Source organism: Salvelinus sp. IW2-2015, linkage group LG18 (genome assembly GCF_002910315.2).
Source record: "Salvelinus sp. IW2-2015 linkage group LG18, ASM291031v2, whole genome shotgun sequence".
NCBI lineage: Eukaryota > Metazoa > Chordata > Actinopteri > Salmoniformes > Salmonidae > Salvelinus > Salvelinus sp. IW2-2015.
The window spans coordinates 21461286-21482134 of NC_036858.1; the positions used below are offsets into that span (position 1 = coordinate 21461286).

The window sequence follows — 20849 nt, forward strand, 5'->3', positions numbered from 1 at the left end:
TTACATGATGGCACAAATACCTCCCAAGGGTGCCTTGAGATGCCAGAGCAAAGGATGGGGGGGCTTTGCTTCATGACTGTACCCATTTTCCAGACCTATCTCGGTGATGCCAGAGGAACAGATGTGCATCAGTGCTTAATGACATCATCTCTGCAGGCGTTGACAGTAGAGCGATTAAAGGAGATAAATGTTGGGTTGTTGTGGTGGGAAATCGGTGGGTACGCGTGAATCGGCAATACTGAACTGGCAGCATCAATAAGAGACTGTTCCGGGCCTGTCAAAAGTTTTTCCACCACAATGGAAAATAATTTGTCTCAAATGTCACAACCATCTCTCATGATTGTCAATGGCAGAGCTAAAAACTGCAATCATGCCTACCCCTGTCACTACCATTTCTCCCTCTTTTATCTCATTCAGATTAATGGCATTCTCTGGAGACCACTTTAAACTAAAGGGGAGCACCACTGGCAGCTAATACTGACTCATTCAGTTTGCCTGCCTATATAGCCAGTGTATTTTGGCCATTTTACATTTTTGTCACACTTTACATGAAGGTGCACTTGGGTACCCTTTATAAAGGGTTGTAACATACGTTTAGTTTTCTGTGAAACAAACGTATATTATGGGATTATGACTCGTAAGACATTGACACATTTGCCATGATACTGTCAAAATGCATCTCCTAACATACGGTTTTCACGCTGTCAGGGAGTTTTGCCTCTCCCTTCTTTCTTGACTGTGGCCACCAAATAATCTGTCACCAGGACCTGCAAGCCGCATTCTATTTTCAAACCCAGACCACCTCTGTCAGTTAAGGAATTAAGTGCGAGGGTTTTATTTGAATTTAAATTATATTATATTACAGTGACATCAAAAGGGAGGAGGAGGGGGGGCCACGTCAGGATGAAGGGAACACGAGTGCTTCTCCTTATCTATCGCCCCAGCTCTGGGATTGTGGAAAAATGCTTTAATGCATGGAGAAAGGCTATAAATTGTATTTTAATGTTTCAGGACTCTTGGAAGATTAGTCCAAATGGGGACTAAAAGAGATCCAAATAAAATCACAAAAGGCGCACACGGTGTGTGTGTGTGTGTGTGTGTGTGTGTGTGTGTGTGTGTGTGTGTGTGTGTGTGTGTGTTGTGTTGTGTGTGTGTGTTTAAGCCTACATCTGTCTGTGTGCGTGTGTCTGTCTTTACTGACAGTCTTGTGAGCAGAAGAACTGGGATAACTAAGTAGAATATTGAAATGAACATAAGGTTGCGGTCAGAAAGGAGGTGAGCGAACAATTATCACTACAACATAGGTACTAGTATTAGTAGGAAAGCTTTCTTATTGTCTGGACTTGGAACATGAAAGGCATTTTAGGTCTGTCTCAATTCTAGTATTCATTTCTATGTTTGAAAAAAAAATATTCAACAAAAAATAAAAGGGATTTCAGGGAGACAAGTCAACCAAAGTCCAGGTTCTAGTAATGTAGCTGCAGTGCTCCAGTGGGTAAAGCCTGAGTGAGGGTTATGACTGTGTTTAATATAAAATGCTGTTCAATAACGCTGTATTGTCTTCCCACTCTTTCTCTCCCCCTCTTCTTCTCCCTCTTCCCATCTCCTCTCTCTGTACATCGCTCTCCCTCACTTTTTCTTAATCTATTCCCCCTCTCTCTGTCTCCATCCCCCTCCCCCTCTCTCACTGTGCCCATCTCTTTCTCTCTCCCTCTCTTATTCGCTGTGTCCTTGGATGGAGCAGCGGGTGAACTGGGCATCGAGTTCATGGGTAAGTAAACTTTTCATTTATGCAGTAAATCTCTCTTTATTTTCTCTCAACCTCTCAGAAAATACCTTGCTCAAAAAACACAATCGAGCAAAACCCTCTTTGCTCACCTGGGAAAAGATGAACCTTCTCCGGTCACCATGGATGCATAGGTGCATTCTATCTGCATGGAAGCTAGTATTGGCTGCAATCGAAAGAAGGATCTCTGCAGTGTGCTTGACTGGTTACAGTGTGTGTGTGTGTGTGTGTGTGTTTGCAAATGCATTGTTCAATGTTGTGTTTGTGTTTGCACATGTTCTCCTGTGTGTGAATGCGTATATATACACTACATGACCAAAAGAATGTGGACAAATGCTCTTCAAACATCTCATTCCAAAGTCATGGGCATTAATCTGGAGTTGATCCCCCTTTGCTGCTATAACAGCCTCCACTATTCTGGGAAGGCTTTCCACTAGATGTTGGAACATTGCTGCGGGGACTTGCTTCCATTTAGCCACAAGAGCATTAGTGAGGTCGGGCACTGATGTTGGACGATTAGGCCTGGCTTGCAGTCGGCGTTCCAATTCATCCCAACGGTGTTCGATGGGGTTGAGGTAAAGGCTCTGTGCAGGCAAGTCAAGTTCTTCCACACCCATCTCGACAAACCATTTCTGTGTGGACCTCACTTTGTGCACAGGGGCATTGTCAAGCTGAATCAGGAAAGGGCCTTCCCCAAACTTTTGACATAAAATTGGAAGTTCAGAATCATCTAGAATGTCATTGTATGCTGTTGGGTTAAGATTTCTCTTCACTGGAACTAAAGGGCCTAGCCCAAAGCATGAAAAACAGCTCCAGACCATTATTCCTCCACCAAACTTTATATTTGGCGCTATGCATTGGGGCAGGTAGCGGTCTTCTGACATCTGCCAAATCCAGATCCGTCTGTGGGACTGCCAGATGGTGAAGTGTGATTCATCACTCTAGAGAACGTCTTTCCACTGTTCCAGAGTCCAATTGCATTGAGCTTTACACCACTCCAGCTGATGCTTGGCGTTGTGCGTGGTGATCTTAGGCTTGTGTGCGGCTGCTCGGCCATGGAAATCCATTTCATGAAGCTCCCGACGAACAGTTCTTGTGCTGACGTTGCTTCCAGAGGCAGTTTGGAACTCGGTAGTGAGTGTCGCAACCGAAGAAGACGATTTTTACATGCTACGCGCTTCAACACTCAGTGGTCCCATTCTTTGAGCTTGTGTGGCCTACCATTTCGCAGCTGAGCCGTTGTTGCTCCTAGACGTTTCCACTTCACAATAACAGCACTTACAGTTGACCGGGGCAGCTCTAGTAGGGCAGAGATTTGATGAACTGACTTGTTGAAAAGCTGGCATCCTATGACGGTGCCACGTTGAAAGTCACTGTGCTCTTCAGTAAGGGTGCCACATTCTACTGCAAATGTTTGTCTATGGAGATTGCATGGCCATGTGCTTGTTTTTATACACCTGTCAGCAAGGGGTGTGGCTGAAATAGCCGAATCCACTAATTTGAAGGGGTGTCCACATACTTTTGTATGTATAATGTATGCATTTACTCATATTTGTAGATGTGTCTATATCCCTGGAGTGTATTCCTCGCTGCACACTGTGTTTTCATTTAAATTATTGGAAATGTCCCATGGGCATGTACACCATATTTAATGTCATCAAGCTATACCCTAAATCCCAAACCAACGCCTAGCACATACCACTACTGCATATAGGCACTTGTGTAGTGAGGTGCGTACTGGCGGCAGAGAAGTCAGGCGCAGGAGAGCGAAAACTGATTTACAACGGTGTCGTTTAATATCCATAAACCACCGTCAACAGAACAATACAATAAATGGGTCAAACAAAACCCGGTAAATACCAGCAAACCGTGCACAAGCACTACAAGAAAACAATTACCGACAAGGACATGGGGGGGGAACAGAGGGTTAAATACACAACATGTAATTGATGGAATTGGAACCAGGCGTGATGGAAGTTAAGACAAAACCAATGGAAAATGAAAAGTGGATCAGCGATGGCTAGAAGGTCGGTGACTTCGCCCGCCGAACGCCGCCCGAACAAGGATAGGGACCAACTTCGGCGGAAGTCGTGACAACTTGAGTCGATGTGAGAGGAGTGGATAGGTCTATGCAATTTAAATGTAGCTCAATTTTGCCTCTTGTCACAATATTGATTATGTAACATATGCGCTATCAAATTTCTTGCTTTTTGGTAGCATAGTTGGCTAAGCCGTTGTCAAGAGGGCAATCAAGTGTGTTTGCAAGGCAAAGGTCCCGGGTTCTAATCTCAATATAAACTGGTGTGATAGGAAGTGGTAGGCCCACAGTACGACTATGCAAGCACAGTGACATCCGTCACACCTATCCAATACTCTCACATCTACACTGGTGCCTCATGGAAAGGGCTAGGGGTTGACTTGGGATTCACACACAGTGGCGTTCATTAGCAATACAGTCGACAATATGATGTTTTGGGGCATCTGAAAGAAATATACACTCTTTGGTTCGATTTACTTGACACAGAATCTCCAATGAACATGCTTTTCAGTTCAGGACTACACTTGGGTTGGGATTTATTTTCAGAGGCGCCTTTTAAAGGCATTTTCCCCTTTAAAAGTAAAGTTCAATGTTCTGCTCTATAAAGCGGCTTGGATTGAATCCCGGCCTAGGCTTCATCTGTGTCCAGGAAACCAGCCCTTTGAGTCCCGTCAATTGAATTGTCACGTCAAAGGTGCGTGTTCTCTGTCATGAATATCCCCATCTCGACTGGGAAGAGTTTCATCCATCCATCTGCCCTTTCCCACATGCAATGACTAGTGAATACATCCAACCTGTTGCTGCACATTTTTCCATTAACTCCGGCTTCACACGCTGGCTTTACTTCACACACTTCCACTTATAGAATAAATAAAAGGGAGAGGGTAGAGATGAAGACAGTGGAAAGAGAAGCGAGACAGCGAGGCAGACGCATCTCTCTTCAGTTCAGTGATTTTAATCTGGGTGGTATATGAGTTAAACAGCAGTCACTACACACTGTGAGTGGGTGTGTGCTTGAGAGAAAGAAGGGATGATCGGTGAGGAAGAGAGAGAGATCGACATCAGAGAGGATTTGATAGAGAAGTCTCTCCATCTATCACATCCTGTCTGATGTCGATCTCTCTCTCTCTTCCTCACCGATCCTCCCTTCTTTCTCTCAAGCACACACCCACTCGTAGTTTGTGTAGTGACTGCGATTTAACTAATTTACCACCCAGATTAAAATCACTGAACTGAAAAAGCACGTCTGCCTCGCTGGTTGGTGACAACTGTTAACACTATCAACGTGTCCCTATACTGTGGCAATTGTGATCAAATTAATGCAATATTAGCCACTTTAAATGCAACACACTGAAACAAAATGAACTATGCAAGAGATTTTGTTGTAGGCAGAACACATCGGAGTAGGATTCTATTAGATTGAGACACACTACTCCGCCCATACTCTACACAGACTGGTGCGGCATAAACAATCAGAACTGCAGTAGGTCTATATGCAAAAGGGCCATTGCCATATATAGATCTGTGGCATTTACTTTGAACTGGACTGTGTTTACAGRATGAGCGGTTGTGAGTAGATGTGCTTGTTTTGAGATCGAAGCAAGATCTGCATGTAGCCACGTGTGCACATTTCGTTCAAAAACTTTGCTAGTTAGTGAGTTATTAGCCCAGTTATAGATAATTTGTAGTCAGCAATAGGGGAAATTGAGTCGTCATGTTGATAGACCAGCTTTGTCAAGCTGCTTAAGCTGGTAGGTTGACCATGTGACCTGGCTAAACTGGATAAGTGACCAGATAAACTGGCAATGAGATGACCTAAAGCAGGGCTGTTCAATTCCAGTTCTAGAGGGCTGAAACACTTCTGTTTTTTGTTTCTACCTGGTTGTTAATTGCACTCACATTGTGTTCTCCAAAATCTTTAATAGGCTAATTCCCTGTGTTATATCTGTTATGTTTTGTTGTATTAATGTTATCCAATTTGCCATAAATCTCCAGCATTGTTTTTTTTATGATAACAATCTTTCATTTATACAAATATATGTTTTTATTCAATGTTCCTTTGTTGCGCAAAAGGCATCCAAGTGAGAAAGCTTATGTGACCATCATCTTTATTAAATGCAGTGCATGTGACAGCGTCTTCCACATATTCCCTCAGCACTATGTTCTCACATTAGTTACCGGGTTAGCTTCAGTTGCTGGCAGGTTAGCTTAAGTTGCATGTAAAACGATAAGTAGGGGATTAGGTAGTTGAAACATAATACATTAGTTGGTTAAGGTAAGGTTTAGGCTGAGGGATTATAGCGCTGAGGGAACATACACATGATTTCCATATGAACACATCACAACGTACAATGCATTTCCTCTTCAGCAGGAACAAATCACTTTTACAAAATAATAACAATTGGATCAACTGCTGTAGCAAAATGTATTTTATACAACAAAGGGATAAAAGCATGTCACAAAATCCCAACACATAAAAATGTAATTTCCACACCAAAAATGCAGGTAATTTCACAAAAACATACAATAGATATTTTATTTTTATTTAGAAAAGTTAATTCACAAGTGTGCACTGCGGGAATCTACAATACAATGCAACATACCACAAAATTATTTAGCCTAAGCATACAATGTGTGACGTCACAAAATACCACAAAAATGTGAATTATCTATAAATAAGCTTTCTTGAAATTAGGCAGGTTTCCATTGACCCAGGTTTATTCTACAAAAGCAATGTCGCAAATAAAATCATTGCGACTTTTGCAGGCTACCTGAAACATAAAACCAAGCCAGTGGCCTTATGGTTAGTGTCCCGCCTGAGATTGGAAGGTTGGGAGTTCGATCCCCAGCAAGTCATACCAAAGACTGTAAAAATGGGACCCAATGTGTCTCTGCTTGACACTCACATAAGGATAGCTGAATACCGCCATAAGCAAACAGGAAAATGCTCATCCAGAGGCGGCACTCCTAGAGGCAGGGGACTTTAATGCAGGGAAACTTAAATCAGTTTGACCTAATTTCTATCAGCATGTTAAATGTGCAATAAGATGGGGGAAAAAAACTCTAGACCACCTTTACTCCACACACAGAGATGCATACAAAGCTCTCCCTCGCCCTACATTTGGCAAATCTGACCATAATTCTAAACTCCTGATTCCTGCTTACAAGCAAAAATGAAAGCAGGAATCACCAGTGACTCAGTCTATAAATAAGTGGTCAGATGAAGCAGATGCTAAACGACAGGACTTTGTTGCTAGTACAGATTCTTCAATGCATTGAGGAGTACACCACATCAGTCACTGGCTTCATCAATAAGTGCATCGATGACGTCGTCCCCACAGTGATGGTACGTACATACCCCAACCAGAAGCCATGGATTACAGGCGACATTCGCACTGAGCTAAAGGGTAGACCTGCCGCTTTCAAGGAGCGGGACCCTAACCCGGAAGCTTATAAGAAATCCCGCTATGCCCTCCGACGAACCATCAATCAGGCAAAGCGTCAATACAGGACTAAGATCGAATCGCACTACAACGTCTTCGACGCTCGTCGGATGTGGCAGGGCTTGCAAACCATTACAACCATTACAGGGCTTGCAAACCATTACTACAAAGGGAAGCACAGCCGAGAGCTGCCCAGTGACACAAGTCTACCAGACGAGCTAAATAACTTCTATGCTCGCTTCGAGGCAAGTAACACTGAAACATGCATGAGAGCATCAGCTGTTCCGGACGACAGTGTGATCACGCTCTCCGCAGCCAATGTGAGTGAGACCTTTAAACAGGTCAAAATTCACAAGTTCTCAGGGCCAGATGGATTACCAGGACGTGTACTCCGATTATGCGCTGACCAACTGGCAAGTGTCTTCACTGACATTTTCAACCTCTCCCTGTCTGAGTCTGTAATACCAACATGTTTCAAGCAGACCACCATAGTCCCTGTGCTCAAGAACACTAAGATAACCTTCCTAAATGACTACCGAACCATAGCACTCACGTCCGCTATTGTTATTTACTGCTGCTCTATAATTATTTGTTATTCTTATCTTTTACATTTTATGTATTTTCTTAAAACTGCATTGTTGGTTAAGGGCTAGTAAGTAAGCATTTCACTGTAAGGTCTACACCTGTTGTATTCGGTGCATGTGACAAATCCGATTTTATTTGATTTTTTATATAGATTGTCGGTAAGGCCATGCGATAGACTAGCATTCCATCCGGTGGTGTGCTTGTACATCAAGCTTCATCGCGATAAACAACAGGAGATAAGCTCCTGCTCCTGAGACATGAAATGGATAGGTGGGTAGCGCATACAGGCTTTCGCCACTATATTAATGTGCAATTTATAATGGAAACACTTAAACACTTTTATTAGGCATTCTATTTTTTGCGACACATTTTTTGTTGTTGTTGTTTGATGTCACTACGTCCAGCTGTTTTTATCGACACAAGACAGTTAAATCGAAACACACCGTGGCAGACAATTGTTGCATCTACTTTCTATGCAAACTTTCTAAATCTCAACAAAAAAATCACTGCACAAGTTAATGTAAACCTAGCTACAGACAGTTAGCATAACAGATTGTTAATAACTTTCATATACAGTAGGTTTGGGAAGTCACACATAAATCTTATTGGCAGATTTCACAACCATACATTACTGATTTAATTTATCGATTGTAATCAGTCGGATTGGATATCAATTACTCTCTGTAACATGCAGAATATGGGGCACAAACCCATAATTCTGTGGTAGTGGGAAGCAATGTGCCTTAAAAAATTATAGGGCAGCTGAATTGGGTGCACCTTTTGCCAACAGTCAGAGACTAATAAAAAAAATAGGAACACAAGGCTTTATCGTTGGGTTTTTTACAGAAATGTTTGGCGATCGACTAGGAATGACTTGGAGATCGACCAGTCGAACGCGATCGATCGGTTGGTGACCACTACTCTAGAAAGTTGAGTGAAGTTCAATCTCATGCTTCTCTTTGTTGGCTGATATTTCTGCATGGTAGTCCCGGGGAGCTGCACTGCATTCTTGGTTTAGGTGGAACATTGCTGCTGACGACAATCACACAATTACTGTTCATACAATAACTGACCACAACCACAAAACTTCTGACCACAACCACACAACTGCTGACCACATCTAATGTCCACAACCACACAACTAATGAACACAACCATACAACTTCTGACCACACAACTACTGACCACAACCACCTGGCGACAACTACTGACCACAACTACTAACCGCAACTACTGATCACAAACACACAACTACTGACCACAACCATTGAACAAAACTACTAACCACATCAACTGACCATAACTACACAAATACTAACCACACCTACTGACTGCACATCTACAGAACTACACAACGACTGACCACAACCACACAACTACTGACCACAACTACTGTCCACAACCACACAACTACTGACCACAACCACACAATTACTGACCACACTACTGACAACAAACACACAACATCTCAACTCAACCACACAACTACTGACCACAACCACAAAACGTATGACCACACAACTACTGATCACTCAACTACCGACCACAACGACTGACCACAACCACACAACTTCTGACCACAACAATACAACTGCTGACCACATCTAGTGACCACAACCACACAACTGCTGACCAAAACCACAACTTCTGACCACACAACTACTGGCCACAAATCTTATCAACATAACTACTGGCCACCGCAACTACTGATCACAACCACCTGGCCACAACTACTGAACCACAACCATTGAACAAAATGACTCACCACCACTACTGTACATAACCACACAACTACTGACCACACCTACTGAACCGCACAACTACTGACCACAACCACACAACTACTAACCACAAGTACTGACCACACAACTACTGATCTAACCTTCTGACCTAACCTACTGACCACAACCACACAACTATTGACCACAACTAATCAACCACACACCTACTTACCAAAACGACTGACCACACTGACAACAACTACTGACCACAACTACTGCCCACACAACTACTGACCATTACCGCACAACTACTGACCACGCATCTAATTACCATAAACACTGACCACCACAACTACTGACCACTACCACCTGACCACAACTACTGACCACAACTACTAACCACAATTACTGACCACAATCACACAACTACTGACCCCAACCACATAACTGTTGACCCCAACCACACAACTACTGACCACAAATACTGAAATCGCTACACTGACCACAAAGCAACTGACCACAACTACTATCCACAACTACTGATCACAAACCACACAACTACTGACCCCAACCACTGAACAACACTACTGACCACAAATACTGATCACAACCACACAACAACTTACCACACCTACTGACCAAAGTTTAGAGGTACAGGAAGTGGATATTTAATGTCAACTAGCAGGGCTCTGTGTCATCATTAAGCAGCCCAAATGGAGCTGTTGCTATGGATACCAACAGACTCAGAGGGCAAAAATGGAGACGAGGGTGAAGAGTGACCACAATTACTGACCAAAACCACACAACTACGGGCCACAACAAATTACAACAATGACTGATCACCACAACAAAACTACTGACCACACAACTACTGACCATAAATCCTGACCACAACCAATACAAAAAAAATMTCTGACATTTGCATAAATAACTCACCAACAGTAACCCTTGAACTCTTGAACCATAAAACAACAAATGACCACAACTATTGGCCATAACTACCGACCACAACCACACAATTACTGACCATACAACTACTGACCACAACTACTGACCATAACCACACAYCTTCTGACCACAACTACACAACTGCTGACCACATCTAGTGACCACAACCACACAACTAATGAACACAACCATACAACTACTGAACACACATCTAATCACGATAACTACTGACAACCACGACTACTGAACACTACCACCTAGCGACAACCACAGAACCACAATTACTGACCACACATCTACTGACCACTACTGGCCGCAACTACTAACCACAACTACTGATTACAACCACACAACTAATGACCACACATCTACTGAACCACAACCACACAACTGTTGATCACAACCACACAATTACTGACCACACAACTACTGGCCACACATCTTATCAACATAACTACTGGCCACAACCGCACAACTACTGACCACTCAACTACCAACCACAACTACTGACCACAACCACACAACATCTGACCACAACCACACAACTACTGGCAACAAATCGTATCACCATAACTACTGACCTTCACAACTACTGAACACAACCACCTGACCACAACTACTGACCACACCTACTGACCACACCTACTGAACACAATTACGGACCACATCTAATGGCCATAATTACTGACCACAACCACACAACTACTGACCACAACTGCACAACTACTGACCACAAGACTACTGACCAATACTGACAACAACTACTAACCACAACTACTGTCCACAACCATTGAACAAAACTAAACATAACCACACTACTGAACCGTACAACTGACAACAACCACCCAACTACTAACCACAAGTACTGACCACACAACTACTGATCTAAGCTACTGACCTAACCTACCGACCACAACCACACAACTACTGAACCACACACCTACTTACCACAACTACCGACCACAACGACTGACCACAACTACTGACCACAACTACTGACCATAACCACAGAACTCCTGAACACAATTACTGAACACAATTACTGACCACAAACACACAACTACTGACCACAGACAAAACTACTGACTACAACTATTGACCATAACCACAGAGCTACTGACCACACATCTAATTACCATAAATACTGACCACCACAACGACTGACCACCAAAACCTGGCCACAACTACTGACCACAACTACTGACCACAACAAATTACATCAATGATTGATCACCACAACACAACTACTGACCATAACAACGCAACTACAGACCATAAATCCTGACCACAACCAATACAAAAAATGTCAGACATTTGCATAAATAACTCACTAACAGTAACTCTTGAACTCTTGAACCACAAAACAACTAATGACCACAACTAATGGCCATAACTACTGACCACAACAACAATTACTGACCACACAACTACTTGACAAGAACAACTGACCACACAACTACTGATCTAACCTACTGACCTAACCTACTGACCACAACCACACAACTACTGAACCACAAACCTACTTACCACAACTACCGACCACAACGACTGACCACAACTACTGACCATAACCACACAACTACTGACCACACATCTAATCACCATACCTACTGATCACCACAACTACTAACCACAACCACCTGGCCACAACTACTGACCACAACAACTGACCACAATTACTGACCATAACCACACAACTACTGACCACAACACTACTGGCCACTACTGACTACAACTACTATTCACAACTACTGACCACAACCACAGAACTCCTGACCTCACAACTTCTGATCACAACCACAGAACTACTGTCCACAACCACTAAAGAACACTACTGAACACAATCACACAACTACTGACCCAAACTACTGACTACACAACTACTGAACCACATGACTACTGTCACAGTTGTTTGATGAAGTTTAAAGGTACAAAAAGTGGCTAGCTAACGTCAGCTTTTAGCTCTCTGTTTCATCATTGAGCAGCCCAAACAGAGCTGTTGCTATGTATACTTACGGATGCAGAAGGCAAAAATTGTGACGAGGGCAGAGTGACCACAATTACTGACCACAACAACATAACTACTGACCACACAACTACTGACCATAACAACGCAACTACAGGCCATAACTCCTGATCACAACAATTTACTTGCATTTGCATAAATAACTCACCAGCAGTAACTCTTGAACTAATGACCACAACTACTGCCCATAACCACACAAATACTAACCACACAGCTACTGACCACAATTGCTGAACATAATTACTGACCACAACCAGACAAGTACTGACCACAACTCCTGACCACAACCACACAACTACTGACGACAACCAATATAAAATGTACAGACATTTGCATAAATAACTCACCAGCAGAAACTCTTGAATRGTTCAAGCTAGAGACATCAAACCAAGTTTATCATGTTCAGGCTATCCTAACTTTAAATTATTAAACTTATATCAAGTATACTTATATAAATTAACTACAATTACAGTATATAAATGTGAATACATTTGCATAAAATAACCCACCAATAGTAACTCTTGATACATTCAAGCTAGACACCAAACCAACTTTCACATGTTAAGGGTATCCTAACTTCCAATTCATAAAAATGTATCAACAAAAATTATACAAATTTGCATAAATTAGCATTAAATAACTCACTAATAGTAACTCTTGAACCGTTCAATCTAGAGACACCAAACCAACTTTCACATGTTAAGGCTATCCTATCTCCATATTCGTAAAATATTTTAACAGCTATAGCTATATAAATGTGCATAATTAGCATAATAACTCTCCAACAGTAACTCTTGCTTCATCAAGCTAGAGAAACCAAACCAACTTTCACATTCTTAAAAACTTTTATTAATAATAACTATATACATTTTTATAAAATAACTGACCAACAGTAACTCTTGAACGTTCAAGCTAGAGACACCAAACTAAATTTCACATGTTCCGTCTATCCTATAATTTTAATTAATCAATCATTCACAAGCTAGCATGCACACCACATGTTCTTCAGGAAATGTACTTTTCGTAGTTATTATTATGTTTCTTTTTCTGCCGTTTTGATGAAAAAAAGTTTTCTAACAAACAAGGTCTGAGACTAAAAGAAAAGACAAAATAACACTTCTAAATAATCGTTTAGCATACTGCTTGGCACACCTGTGAGCAAGGTAGGCTAACCATGTGTGAGTCACTAAACTTCAGTGATGACTCAATCAAATAAAGTTATGTGTGTTGCCATTTTGGCAGTGTTATGTTTGTTGGTGTGTACAGCATGCTTACGGTAGCTAACTAGCTAGGTAGTAACTAGCTATAGCAAGTTATATAAGTTATTTGATTGCTCCTAGTGTCTGAAACTTTGACAGTGCCACAACTTTAGCGCAATTGGTTAGATGGTAGCTAGCTAACTTAATCTTAGTTGGCTAACTAGCTACGTTTAAACATAGCTGCCTGATGTTAGTTCACGTTGCTTAGGCCTACAGTCTGTTTTAAGTGTATTTGCAACAGACCACCAAACCTCATGTAGGCATAGGGCGCTAATCGAATTGATGTTAGGTTCAGAAACGAGTGTACAGTTTCACTAAGGTTCAGACGACACATAACATTTAAAGTGGGTTAAATGAGACTGCTGTCAGCATGTTGTTACACTGAGAACTGACCTATGTGAAGCTAGCCACAATAACCATTAGCCAGCCACAATAGTTGATTTTGCGGTTTGCCTTCAAAATAAAAGTCCCTCACTGAAACTGATGCAAACTGATTAGAATTGTGGAATCGTGCCATATTTAAGCCACATATCTTAAACAAGATTGAAATGCTGTAAAATAATTGTGTATGTGTGTTTGACTATGTGCAATTATTTATGCATGTGAAAAATGTCATTATGAAACACTATCAATACTCCTAAAGCACCTCTTCAGGTACTATTGACACTTTTGCCATCTTAACTTCTCAACTCACTTCAACATGTATCAACAATGAATAACAGTACTTAACTTGAACCCCGGCAATGGTGCTTGCAGCTTTAATTATTATTATTAATATTACGTCACAGAACAATTATATGCAAAGATGATAAGGTGATAAAGCCTAGGAGGGTACAACTTGGCATGATGGTACACTACAGTACATGACCAAATGTATGATTTCGACAAACCATTTCTGTATGGACCTCGCTTTGTACATGGGATCATTGTCATGCTGAAACAGAAAAGGGACTTCCCCCAACTGTTGCCACAACATTGGAAGCCCAGAATTGTTTAGAATGTCATTGTATGCTGTGGCGTTAAGATTTCCCTTCAATGGAACTAATGGGCATAGCCCAAAGCATGAAAAACACCCCCAGACCATTATTCCTCCTCCACCAAACTTTATAGTTGGCACTACGCATTCGGGCAGGTAGCATTCTCCTGGCATCCGCCAAACCCCGATTCATACGTCGGACTGCCAGATGGGGAAGGGTGATTCATCACTCCAGAGAACGCGTTCCACTGCTCCAGAGTCCAATGGCAGCTTCCAGAGGCAGTTTGAAACTCGGTATTGAGTGTTGCAACTGAGGACAGGTGATTTTTACGCGCTTCAGCACTCGGCAGTCCCGTTCTGTGAGCTTGTGTAGCCTAATACTTCACGGCTGAGTCGTTGTTGCTCCTAGGCGTTTCCACTTCACAATATAGCACTTTATAACAGCAACAGGGCAGAAATTTGATGAACTGACTTGTAGGAAAGGTGGCATCCCATGACTGTGCCACGTTGAAAGTCACTGAGCTCTTCAGTAAGGCCATTTTACTGCCAATGTTTGTCTATGGAGAATGCATGGCTGTGTTCTCGATTTTATACAACTGTCAAAAACGGGTGTGGCTGAAATAGCCGAATCCACTAATTTGAAGGGGTGTTACATACACTTAGGTTGGATCATTAGAACTAGTTTTTCAACCACTCCACACATTTCTTGTAAACAAACTGCAGTTTTGGCAAGTCGGTTATGACACAAGTCATTTTCCCAACAATTGTTTACAGACAAATGAGTTCCCTTATAATTCACTGTATAACAATTCCAGTGGGTCAGAAGTTTACATACACTAAGTTGACTGTGCCTTTAAACAGCTTGGAAAATTCCAGAAAATTATGTCATGGCTTTAGAAGCTTCTGATAGGCTAATTGACATCATTTGAGTCAATTGGAGGCGTACCTGTGGATGTATTTCAAGGCCTACCTTCAAACTCACTGCCTCTTTGCTTGACATCATGGGAAAATCAAAAGAAATCAGCCAAGACCTCAGAAAGAAAATTGTAGTCCTCCACAAGTCTGGTTCATCCTTGGGAGCAATTTCCAAACCCCTGAAGGTACCACGTTCATCTGTACAAACAATAGTACGCAAGTATAAATACCATGGGACCACTCAGCCGTCACACCGCTTAGGAAGGAGACGCGTTCTGTCTCCTAGAGGTGAATGTACTTTAGTGCGAAAAGTGCAAATCAATCACAGAACAAAAGCAAAGGAGCTTGTGAAGATGCTGGAGGAAACAGGTACAAAAGTATCGATATCCACAGTAAAAATCAGTCATATATCGACATAACCTGAAAGGCTGCTCAGCAAGGAAGAAGCCACTGCTCCAAAACCGCCATAAAAAAGCCAGACTTCGGTTTGCAACTGCACATGGGGACAAATATCATATTTTTTGAGAAATGTCCTCTGGTTTGATGAAAGAAAAATAGAACTGTTTGGCCATAATGACCATCGTTATGTTTGGAGGAAAAAGGGGGATGCTTGCAAGCCAAAGAACACCATCCCAACCGTGAAGAACAGGGGTGACAGCATCGTGTTGTGGGGGTGCTTTGCTGCAAAAGGGACTGGTGCACTTCATAAAATAGATGGCTTCATGAGGAAAGAAAATGATGTGGATATATTGAAGCAACATCTCAATACATCAGTCAAGAAGTTAAAAGCTTGGTCGCAATTTGGTCTTCCAAATGGACAATGACCCCAAGCATACTTTCAAAGTTGTGGCAAAATGGCTTAAGGACAACAAAGTCAAGGTATTGGAGTGGCCATCACAAAGCCCTGACCTCAATCCTGTAGAAAATTTGTGGGCAGAACTAAAAATGTGTGTGCGAGCAAGGAGGCCTACAAACCTGACTCAGTTACACCAGCTCTGTCAGGAGGAATGGGCCAAAAATTCACCCAACTTATTGTGGGAAGTTCGTGGAAGGCTACCCAAAACGTTTGACCCAAGTGAATCAATTTAAAGGCAATGCTACCAAATACTAATTGAGTGTATGTAAACTTCTGACCCACTGGGAATGTGATGAAAGAAATAAAAACTGAAATAAATCGTTCTATTATTCTGACATTTCACATTCTTTTTTTTATTTTTAATTTTTTTTGCATTTTCCAATTAACAACATTCAAGACAAACGTGAAAAGATATTAGACAACAATAGGACAAAGTGACAGTAACAGATGAGCGTAACAAAGAAAGAAAAAATAAAACAAATTATAATTATATATACAAACATACAATAAAAAATWATTATAATGAGACATTGGATCATATGGTCACCTGCCGTAGGCTACATATTATACATTACGTGTGAAACATTATATAAGGATAATATAGAGATTCATTCAATGTGATGTGGGGGGAGATTCTTCATAGACATTTCACATTCTTAAAATAAAGTGGTGATCCTAACTGACCTAAGACAGGGATTTTTACTAGGATTAAATGTCAAGAATTGTGAAAAACTTTGGCTAAGGTGTATGTAAACTTCCGACCTCAACTTTAGGTCATTTTACTCACAAGGAACAAAAGTTTCCATAAGGACCCATACGGTCCACCATGATGTATTTTCCGCCATTTAGAATTTTGTGAAAAACCCTTAAAATGCTACTTCTTTGGCACAGAATGACCAATCTGCACAAAACTTGATATATACAGTGGCAAGAAAAAGTATGTGAACCCTGGATTTTTGCATAAATTGGTCACAAAAATGTATCTGAACTTCATCTAGGTCACAACAATAGACAAATACAGTTTGCTTAAACCAATAACACACATACAATTATACGTTTTCATGTCTTTATTGAACACACCGTGTAAACATTGACAGTGCAGGGTGGGAAAAGTATGTGAACACTTGGATTTAATAACTGATTGACCCTCCATTGGCAGCAATAACCTCAACCAAACGTTTTCTGTGGTTGTGGATCAGACCTGCACAATGGTCAGGACCAAATAGCTTCTGGAGAAATCATTAGCCTAGGGGTTCACATACTTTTTCCAACCTACACAGTGAATAATCACTTTGTGATGTCACAAAGTGCTGTACAGAAACCCAGCCTAAAACCCCAAACAGCAAGCAATGCAGGTGTAGAAGCACGGTGGCTAGGAAAAACTCCCTAGAAAGGCCAGAACCTAGGAAGAAACCTAGAGAGGAACCAGGCTATGAGGGGTGGCCAGTCCTCTTCTGGCTGTTCCGGGTGGAGATATTAACATAACATGGCCAAGATGTTCAAATGTTCGTTAGATGACCAGCAGGGTTAAATAATAATAATCAAAGTGGTTGTAGAGGGTGCAAAAGGGCAGCACTTCAGGAGTAAATGTCAGTTGGCTTTTCATAGCRGATCATTCAGAGTATCTCTACCACTCCTGCTGTCTCTAGAGAGTTGAAAACAGCAGGTATGGGACAGGTAGCACGTCCGGTGAACAGGTCAGGGTTTCATAGCCGCAGGCAGAACAGTTGAAACTGGAGCAGCATCACGACCATGTGGACTGGGGACAGCAAGGAGTCATCAGGCCAGGTAGTCCTGAGGCATGGTCCTAGGGCTAAGGTCCTCTGAGAGAAAGAAAGAAAGAGAGTAAGAGAGAAAAAGTGAGAGAGAATTAGAGAGAGCATACTTAAAATCACACAGGACACCGGATAAGACAGGAGAAATACTCCAGATATTACAGACTGACCCCCCGACACAAACTATTGCAGCATAAATACTGGAGGCTGAGACAGGAGGGGTCTGGCGACACTGTGGCCCCGTCCGACGATACCCCTGGACAGGGCCAAACAGGCAGGATATAACCCCACCCACTTTGCCAAAGCACAGCCCCCACACCACTAGTGTGATATTGTTAAGAGAATTTCTTTCTCAATGTTCATAAACTGAACTTCACTTAAACTACTCTGTCTGTTACTAAGAATTTGTAAGGTTCTTATTGAAATGAAACAGACAGAGTCCAGTATACAATTGCCAGCAAAGTTTATTCACGAGAGATCTGCTGTGCATACAAAAACTTTCTTTTTATACCATTATCTTAACCTACGCACATACACACTAAACTTTGGATTCTCTCTTTCTCTCCTGGAGTCTCACCAAAGTTTATTACCACACAGCTGACAGTTCCAGTCCCCTCCAGATATGTGAAATCTGGAGGGGCTCTCCATGTCTTATCTTATCTCCCCAGAGTTATAGCCGGGTCGGTTCAAACATAGTTTAATGATCCACATTGTTTTCTTTAGGCACACACATACCTTCCTCTCTTCCCATGTACATGCTACATAACCTCTTTCTTATGAACTAACATTATTAATCAATACAGAAAAACAGGGTAGAATTCAATTAGTTATAGTTATAGTTTAAATGTATACATCATTTAGTCATTATTCATAAAATTCATAACAGATATCTCCAACCACCAACTTACCATCTTGAGATAAGGCCGAGTATAGCCCACAAAGATCTCCCCCACGGCACAACACAAGGGGGGGCGCCAACCCGATCAGACAACGGCTGATAACAAATAATGTATGTACATGGTCAAAACACTGTCAAGACTCAAGCACTTTTAGATCAACCAAGTGGTTGCACTATAATGGGCACATGTTTCTATGGGTCTTACATGTTCATATCTCTTGATCTATTTGACTCCGAGTGATGGCACAAATTCTTGGCACAAATTCCTGTAGAGTATGGTTCTGTTTGGCCGCATGGGGGCGCTGTTTGGCAGGAAAGTCATTAATGCAAGCTCATTGGCTTATAGAAGCCATATTGTTTGACCTAGGGTCTTGGAAAATGAGAGGTGCATTCATAGGTGCCACATGCCAAATTTGGTGCCAATCGGTTCAGTGGTTCAGGAGAAGAAGACCTTTAAAGAAGTCAATATCATAAAAAATGATTCAAAATACATCAAAAGCATATTGTATGATCTGGTTGTTTTTTGAGTTGTGATATTTGACAACCGTGGTAAGGAGAATTGTCCAATTTGTCCTCATGGTGGCCCACAGCTTGAACCCCGACAACGCTAATTGCAGCTTTAATTTTATTTGGGGGATTTTCAAAGGTGGAAATCCACTACATATTTTTGCATTGTTAAATGTGTTTCCATCCAACCTTTTATGTGAGTAAAGTACATGTCGGAAAAAATAATGTCATGACAGGCCTGACGGAAACAGAAAATGTGTGTGTAAACTTTCCAAATGTTGACAAAACTAAATACACCAGACAAAGTGAGATCTTTTTGTGTCTGTAAAACTAATTATGAGAGTAATGTTAGTGGAAACGCTTTCATGCACAAACCCGGAGTCATGCGATGACATGTTTTGTGTTCCTCCCACCATGACTCCTCGGGAAAGCATGCAGTTTATTAGGCTACAGATTAAATGAGTGCCCTGTAGCACTCACTTCTGTCATCATGAAGGGCTTTGAGAGACTAGTCAAGGATCATTTCACTTCCACCTTACCGGCCACCCTAGAACCACAACAGTTTGCATACCCACCCAACAGGTCCACAGACAACTCAATCGCCATCACACTGCACACTGCCCTATCCCATTTGGACAAAAGGAATATCTACGTAAGAATGCCGTTCATTGACTACAGCTCAGCATTCAACACCATTGTACCCTCCAAGCTCATCATCAAGCTGGATGCCCTGGGTCTCAACCCCGCCCTGTGCAAATGGGTCCTGGACTTCGACGGGCTGCCCCCAGGTGGTGAAGGTAGGAAACAACATCTCCACTTCGCTGACCCTCAACACTGGGGCCCCACAAGGGTGCGTGCTCAGCCCCCTCCTGTACTCCCTGTTCACCCATGACTGCGTGGCCATGCACGCCTCCAACTCAATCATCAAGTTTGCAGATGACACAACAGTAGTGGGCTTGAATACCAACAACGATGAGACAGCCTACAGGGAGGAGATGAGGGCTCTCAGAGTGTGGTGTCAGGAAAACAACACTCAACATCAACAAAACAAAGGAGATGATCATGGACTTCAGGAAACAGCAGAGGGAGCACCCCCTATTCACATCAAAGAGACAG

General features: G+C 42.0%; 1 protein-coding gene across 1 annotated transcript in view; it reads left to right on the forward strand.

The window, feature by feature from the left end:
* nrg3b (neuregulin 3b) overlaps positions 1-20849 on the forward strand; it is a 412760-nt gene that overhangs the window by 329477 nt on the left and 62434 nt on the right. The window contains exon 4 of the mRNA XM_024008300.2: positions 1745-1771. Coding sequence (XP_023864068.1) covers positions 1745-1771 — 27 coding nt within the window. The remainder of the gene's footprint in view (positions 1-1744; positions 1772-20849) is intronic.